At 49.5% G+C, this 7,338-nt stretch overlaps 3 protein-coding genes across 3 annotated transcripts; 1 reads left to right on the top strand and 2 right to left on the bottom strand.

Moving 5' to 3' along the window:
• Positions 1 to 451: 451 nt before the first annotated feature.
• Positions 452 to 2,639, bottom strand: FIBRA_04298 (uncharacterized protein; the record flags this gene model as incomplete). The annotated part of the gene is made up of 13 exons (XM_012326111.1): positions 452 to 542; positions 595 to 738; positions 793 to 921; positions 971 to 1,020; positions 1,077 to 1,131; positions 1,184 to 1,350; positions 1,405 to 1,418; positions 1,464 to 1,599; positions 1,648 to 1,757; positions 1,820 to 1,962; positions 2,019 to 2,210; positions 2,260 to 2,392; positions 2,450 to 2,639. 13 exons carry the CDS (start codon positions 2,637 to 2,639, stop codon positions 452 to 454), a joined length of 1,554 nt encoding a protein of 517 aa, XP_012181501.1.
• A 715-nt stretch (positions 2,640 to 3,354) lies between these two features.
• Positions 3,355 to 4,062, bottom strand: FIBRA_04297 (uncharacterized protein; the record flags this gene model as incomplete). Its single annotated transcript, XM_012326110.1, has 1 exon — positions 3,355 to 4,062. One exon carries the CDS (start codon positions 4,060 to 4,062, stop codon positions 3,355 to 3,357), a length of 708 nt encoding a protein of 235 aa, XP_012181500.1.
• A 653-nt stretch (positions 4,063 to 4,715) lies between these two features.
• Positions 4,716 to 6,748, top strand: FIBRA_04296 (uncharacterized protein; the record flags this gene model as incomplete). The annotated part of the gene is made up of 13 exons (XM_012326109.1): positions 4,716 to 4,914; positions 4,974 to 4,991; positions 5,048 to 5,160; positions 5,210 to 5,235; positions 5,296 to 5,381; positions 5,452 to 5,606; positions 5,661 to 5,702; positions 5,776 to 5,842; positions 5,899 to 6,021; positions 6,079 to 6,146; positions 6,215 to 6,360; positions 6,421 to 6,502; positions 6,557 to 6,748. The coding sequence occupies 13 exons, from the start codon at positions 4,716 to 4,718 to the stop codon at positions 6,746 to 6,748; spliced, it is 1,317 nt and encodes a 438-aa protein (XP_012181499.1).
• Between the last annotated feature and the right edge of the window lie 590 nt (positions 6,749 to 7,338).

Raw genomic sequence — 7,338 nt, 5'->3', positions numbered from 1 at the left:
CTAGACTGCTTTGCGATTCAAGTTCAGACATCCGGCAAGATTTGGAACGTCTGGAGGCGATTCCTGGCACCGCACCGCACCGCACCCAGAGATCGTCCTGTCCGGTAGGTGAACTGAATCTCCTCTCATGGACTCTCATCGACATGTTGGCCAAGGGCGGCGAGCCGTTGCGATCGGACAACATCATTTGAATGAAATCCGAGCAGAGTCGCTGCCATCTCCGACATGCCCGAACACGAGGCAAGAGCCGAAATCGACTTGTGCGGCAACTGGAGAGCGGGCTGGATGTGAGTGGTGTGAAGTTAGGCATTTGCAGCCAGATGACGTCCCATTCCAGATGTGGTCAACCTTTCGTGCTCTGACGCATGTGAACAGATGATACTATACAACGGGCCAAGCAACAATACTGGCTATCTCCATACTTCAGCAGCATGAACGTTACCGACTTGCACTACATAATAACGTCAGGGTTGTACAAGGCGATGGTTTCTTTCGCCTTCTCTGATCGCGGTACAATGTCACATTGGAAGGGAGCAACGTGACTGGGCGAGTATGAGCACACGATAGAATATTAATATAAAAACAAACTCGTACCTAATAACGCCATCCGCAAAATTTACTTCTGGTGTAATTTCCTCTCCCGCCACAGTTCGTGCCTTGCGTATGTCCAATGTAGATAACATATTCGCCGCGGCTAGCCAGACACTAGAATCACCCAAGTTCCGGCCAGGACAGATTCTACACGAGATCGTCTTCAGTTTTGCTTGTACGACATGAAGTGAGGCTTCTTACCGCCTGCCGAAACCGAAGATGAGTTTAGCCGGATCGTGCTCGTCCATCGTCTTAGCATCGAGGTGTTCGAACCGTTCTGGCCAAAAACGGTCTGGCTCGGGATAAACATCTGTATTTCGTGTCATGGCCCTGAGCGCCGATAAGCCTCGAAATTGTAGCTTAAATCATATCCACTCACCAAATGTTCGGAACTATGGTAGATCCTGCAGGGATATGGAATCCGTGATACTCATCGTCTTCCATCAGCCGGTGAGGTATTGCTGCAATATCTCAGGTCAATGCACATATCCCGTGCTAAAATATTCGATCGACTTGCCTAGCGGTAGGGGAGGCGCCCAGCTACAATTCATGGGGTCAGAGAATGTTAGGGTGTTGTCAAACACGTACGTACCGATATACTTCTTTGATAACACACTCGAAGTACGGCAGAGACGTCCTGTCATCAAAGTCCACGAGTCGTGATGGCCCCACAGCCTGATCGATTTCGGCTTGTGCTTTCTTGCAGACATCTGGATGTAAGGTCATAGCCAAAATGAAAGTCATCAGGGCGGTAACAGTCTGTTGCATGTAATGAGATGATGAGAAAAAGAACCGAGGAAGTGTTCACGCTACCGTATCAGTACCAGCTAGAGCAGAACACACGTTCTCAGAAACCCTCATCGGAGACTAACAGGGTTCGCACTCGCCTCCGTATACCATGATCCCAGCACCCTTCAAGTGTCGCTCATCTATTTTCGTTGGATTCCCATCCGCTGAAGCCTCCATAATCAAAGACGACAGGAACGACTTTCTTGCATGGCCGGCGGCCTGAAGAACCATGAGCAAACCATGTATTAAATATAGCTTCAGGCTCACTATCTCTTTCATCACCCTGTCATACGGAACATCCCATGCGGCTCGTACCAAATGTTCAATTTCGATTGTGCGTCGCTTGAAACTAGACATCCAAGCAGGGGTAAACTTTACTGACGTCGTCGGAAAAGGTGTGAGAACATATGTCACAGCACAGCATACTCCGGTTGCTTACAGATGGGGAAGAAGTCTACAAGTGTTGTGCCTGCACCCCCAAGTTCGAGGGCTTCAGAAGTGGCCATATCCGCTAGCTTTACATACTCCTCGTCTGTGCCTACGTGTCCATAGGCAATTTCCAACATCGCTGTTCCTAGAGCCCTGTACACAGCATGGAATCTAACTGACGAGGGATAAGGAAGCCCCGCGTCACATACCTCTTTACATGAGCTCTGAAGTCGTGCGGCGACTCGACCAGGCCTAAGAGCAAGCCTTGAACCATGCTCTGCTGGAGAGGTCGAAAATTTTGCCTTGCAGATTGCACTTGAAACGCATTTTGGAACCATTTTCGGTGACGCCGCCAGTCATTGCCGTATGGCAGCAGAAACAATATTGGACTCATGCCAACACTAGCATGTACCAATAAGATTACTGCGCCATAATGATCAGCGCGCTTACAGTTCGCTGAGCACGACTGTGCGGGGCCTATCGGAGTATTTTGAGCTCCTCTTCTCCATCAGTTCACGGGCGGCTTTCGCATCGTTAACCACCAGAACCGGCTTGTGGAATATCTTGACAAAGAACACATCGCCTGCAAAAGCCGACGTATCAGTATAGACGTAAAGTAGGTATGAAAACATAATTGCACCGTATTGTCTAGCCCACTGGGTGAAAACCTTGTATTGATGTTGAGATGGAAGCTGGTGAAGATTTCCCAGCAGTGGAAGCGGCTTTGGACCAGGTGGAAGTCGAGGGTTGACACTGCCCGTGAGATAAGAGACGAGGATAGCGAGCAGGACGAGAGAGGCGACGACTTCCAGATTCCAGTCGGCGGACATAGTCTACTGTGCTCATGCGAGTATGAGGAGAAGTTTCTATGATATCAGCAATATTAAAGTTTGGCCACGACGTGTGGTCACGGACTGTACACTCATGGGACAGATAAGATACAATGACATGGAAAGCTCTGCAGGCACTGATGCCACGCATCCTGTCGCAAGACGTTCTCCCACCTACGGTCGATTCTGATGCCATTGCACGAGAGCGGATCGGCAAATGAGAGGCCAGGTGATCCCAGTGCCTGTACGTACTGGAATCCAGTCATTATATTACATCAACTACTGGATACATCTGACGCACGTGCGTGAGCATTTGAAGACGGACAGCAAACAGAAGATGCCATACTTGTACTTATAACCTTCACGCCTTCCCAACCGCTACCCCGCCGTCGAGGGTGGCCGACACCATACTTTGTGATACTTCCATCCTGGCAAGTGGCACTCGGGACAAAAACATGCATCCTTGCACTTCGAGCAACGCGTCTCAACGCCTGCTTTACCACAATATCTGCAAAAGTTTGCCTGCCCACTCACGACTTGTATAAGGCGATTCAACACCATTTCCGTTAGAGCGTCACCATGCTGTCGAATCCTGATTGGGAGCCGAATCTTTTCAGATATTTTCATTTATTCCAGTTCAGCCGCGTATTTGCTGAGAACCCTATGATGGTAGTTTATCCCCCGCTCCAGTGCAAAGAGCTCGCCGCCGCCACCCCTACCACCAATCTGAGGCAAGGCTAGGTCGAATACGACTCGTGTGTCTCTTTCGTGTGTCTCTTTCTAGGCCCGCAGAGTGCGGCTTCCCAACCAATAGGTACACCCAGGGCATGGGGATGTCAAACCCAGAGAGATGTTGTGTCATATTGATGAATGTAGGTCCAAGATGTAGGCAATGCTCGTAAACGACCATGAGACATGCCTCCCGAGGGTAAATGTCGATTTCGGCGACGACCACATCCGACAGAGCGCAGATGATCTCATAACCCGATGATGTACGGGCGCGGAGTCGGGCCGTCGATGGGAGCCGTTCAAACACCCTCTGCGCCGCATAAGCCAGAACATACCCGTTATCGTAACTTTTGCATCGCCAGAATATGTTCTCGAGCTCGCGACGCGTGAGCGCATTACCATTAGGGGTCTTAACGCCGCTAGGATCGGCAAAGGTGCTGATGGTGACACGTTCACCATCAGATGGATTGGTACGAAGAATGTAGGTAATTCTTGACTGTCCTCTAGTAACGGTGTGGTAGTGAAGGGGGAGAATGTGCGAAGGGAGCGTTTGAAGCGGGATAGGAGCCTTTGCGACCTCGGTGAGCCGTGCATTGGCAAACCTGCCTCCAATACGAGCATGACAATCAAGAAGTATGGCAGCAAAATCATGCAAGTCGAGAACATAATTCTGGGGGAGGAGAGAGGCTGCCATGCTTTGCAGAACGAAAACAGCAGTGAGAGTGGCTAGAGCAACTTGCAGGAAAATCCGCGCTAGGAGCGCCGTAAGTGAACTTGGTTGGCCCGCCGCGTGGTCGATCAATCGAAGCTAAAGCCCGCCCAGACAACAAGAAAAAGCTTGTTTAGCATCGCTAGGGAGGGCACAAAAGAACCGAGACCCGTAGCAGGGACATGAACAAGTGAACACAGTGGAATTTCAGACCCGTCGCCGTCCCGTGACTCGCTGTGGATTTGTGCCGCCATTTCTCCGATCGCAGATCGTTCGCGGCTTCTGGATGCTCGACCCCTCTCCACGAGCTCGAGAGTACAGTACTCGAGCACAGAAATCTGCATCACAAGACTGCACATAGCCGATTCTCCCTACGGGCCGCGCTTTCCTCTCAAGAAATATGTTCCGCTGTTCATCTTCTCTCGTCACCTGCATACACTCTCCTGTCATCTGATCTCTGAAATCACCCTTAAACATGCATTCTCATGTGCTGGACTCCCCGAAGAACGGGTCAACGGGTCAGCTACCCCACTGTCGCGTGCCGTTTTCTCGCTGGACTCGACATCTTAAGCTCGAGAGCCTCAGATTCTACCCCAACCACACTGGCATAGTCTAGCTCCCACTTCTAGCTCTACGCGATGCTGAAGCAACTCACGTCGTTGGTCTGCATATCTCTTGTGGTCTTGAATGCTTTGGCGCACAACAATGGACTTGCGCTTACGCCGCAGATGGGTTGGGACACTTGGAATTACTACGGATGTAGCATCTCAGAGCAGACAATCCTGGATGCCGCCCAAGGTTTCATCAAATACGATCTACCAAAGTACGGATACAACTGTACGTACAAAGCTTGAGATGTCTTTCTGTGTACTGTACTGAGAGTAGCGATTATGTAGACGTTGTTATGGATGATTGTGAGTGCTACAGGCTGTAGTTTTCATCCATGTGCAAATGTCGTCCCTGTATTTAGGCTGGCAAGCACCCGCGCGCAATGCGACTACTGGTGCACCTATAGCAGATCCCACGAAGTTCCCATCAGGTATGAAGGCGTTAGCAGATCAGATACATTCCATGGGTCTCAAGGTACGCGCCATCGTCTTCTCAATTAGCAAACATACTTAATGATGGTCAGTTTGGTATCTACAGCAGTGCGGGAATGTGATTGATACCCTCTATCTATAATTCATAACTTGCTGACTGCGCGATCCGAATATAAAGGTACACATGCGGTGGCCATTTTGGGTCATTAGGTTACGAGACGATCGACGCGCAGACGTACGCGGAGTGGGGAGCTGACTATCTCAGTATGTTGTACTTCAACAATCGATTTAGAGCCCTTCCTGACGAAGCCGTGCTCAATTTGATATCGGTCAGAATACGACAACTGCTACAATGAAGGACAGGCAGGAACTCCTAAACTCTCTTATGATCGATACGCCAACATGTCATTCGCGCTTAACGCCACCGGTCGCCCGATTCTGTATTCGATGTGTAACTGGGGTGAAGATGGACCTTGGAACTTCGCACCTGTATGTTTTCAAATTTGCTATATCACGATGTTGCTTAGATGTGCGTCAAAACAGACTATTGCGAACAGCTGGCGTATATCTGGCGATATCTATGATGTGCGCCATTCCTCACGTCTGCAAATTGGCATCTACGTGTTGCTGACTAGTACCCTATATTTATTCGTTACAGAACTACAATCGCTTCGACGAGCGTTGTCCATGTCTGTCTATGATCGATTGCAAGCTTGCTGGATATCGTGAGCTTGCACCTTCGTGTCTCTGATCTCGCAGTCTATGAAGCGTATTCTCCCAGATTGCGCAATGACGCGCATCATCGATTTCGCGGCCCCAGTGGGCCAGAAAGCAGGCACCAACCACTGGAATGATCTGGATATGCTCGAAGTGGGGAATGGTGGGATGACCTATGATGAATATGGTGCGTAGATATATATGACGACTGACATCACCTATTCACAGATTTGTCTCTCTACAGTCACGCACTTCTCCATGTGGAGTATACTGAAGAGCCCGCTTATTCTGGGAAACAATGTCTTGAATATGGTCCGTGATTGTCCATTCTTTCTTCTCGAGTGACTGAACTGATATGTTGGCTTGCCCAACTCCAACAGACAAATGAGACTCTTGAAATCATCACAAACGATGCTATTATTGCTGTGAACCAGGACTCCACGGGATCGGCTGCTGAACGCATGTGGAAAGTTCCAGTTTTCTCAGGCGGAGATCTCTCATCGTGGTCCGGCAGCCTAGTAAATAAGTACGTCCGGCGGCCCATTAGTATCGCCCGAATCCTTGCTTACTTCTTTCTGTACCATAGCACGTTTGTTATTGCGCTTTTGAACACTTCGCCGGAAACACAATATGTCACTGTGAACTTTACAGACGTCTTCATCGACCAAGTACGCTCCTGCCTTTCACCCTCTTGTCCACTGAATTTACCAATTTTGCAACAGGGCCCCTCCTACCAAACAGGCACTTATGTGATCTACGATCTTTGGCAGAAAGACAGCGCAGGTGCCTGGGGAAAGGATATTGGTACATACACCGCTGCCATCCCGGATGTAGAGATCGGCATGCACCAGGTGCGTATATGGAAGGCGGTGCCGGCATCGACAAATAGCCGGCGGGATTTGGCGGAGCTGTAAGGTTGTTATGCCAGACAAGAAAGCTTTGTACGCTCAACGGGGCTAGTAGATGTAGTGATATGCGGTATGAAGATGTCTGGACGCACCAAGTCTTGATGAAGTTCCAAAAAGGTTCCAACTCGAGGGATATATAAACCGTTGGTTCCCATCATAAATGCCGCAATGCACCTTAAATGAACATGCGCATAAGAATTAGAGTACACCGCTGTTGCAATACTTGATTGTAACACCTACCAAGCCGAATGTTGCGGCACAAATGACATTTTCGTTTTCTCTTCAGGGGTAAATGCCGAGTGGGCAACCGATATGCACAGCTGCAGGTTACGACGTGATGATCGCGAGAAACAGGCCTGCCTTCAAAGCAACAGAACGGTAATTATGAGCAAGGTCTCTCGTGAACTAGCGATCTATCGGATAGGCCGATAGGTCAATACAACGGTCCCACTCTAGTGGCAGAGTATAGACTGTGACCGCCCTTTGAACATGGGATCATACAGGGGGGAACGATGCCGAACACGCGCAATGCGGAATATAACCAACAATTGATTCATCCTCAAGCAAATTGATCCACGGCCAGATGGCTAAACCTC

Source organism: Fibroporia radiculosa, assembly GCF_000313525.1.
Source record: "Fibroporia radiculosa TFFH 294 genomic supercontigs, scaffold2774, whole genome shotgun sequence".
Lineage (NCBI taxonomy): Eukaryota > Fungi > Basidiomycota > Agaricomycetes > Polyporales > Fibroporiaceae > Fibroporia > Fibroporia radiculosa.
This window is presented reverse-complemented; position numbering and strand designations above follow the sequence as displayed.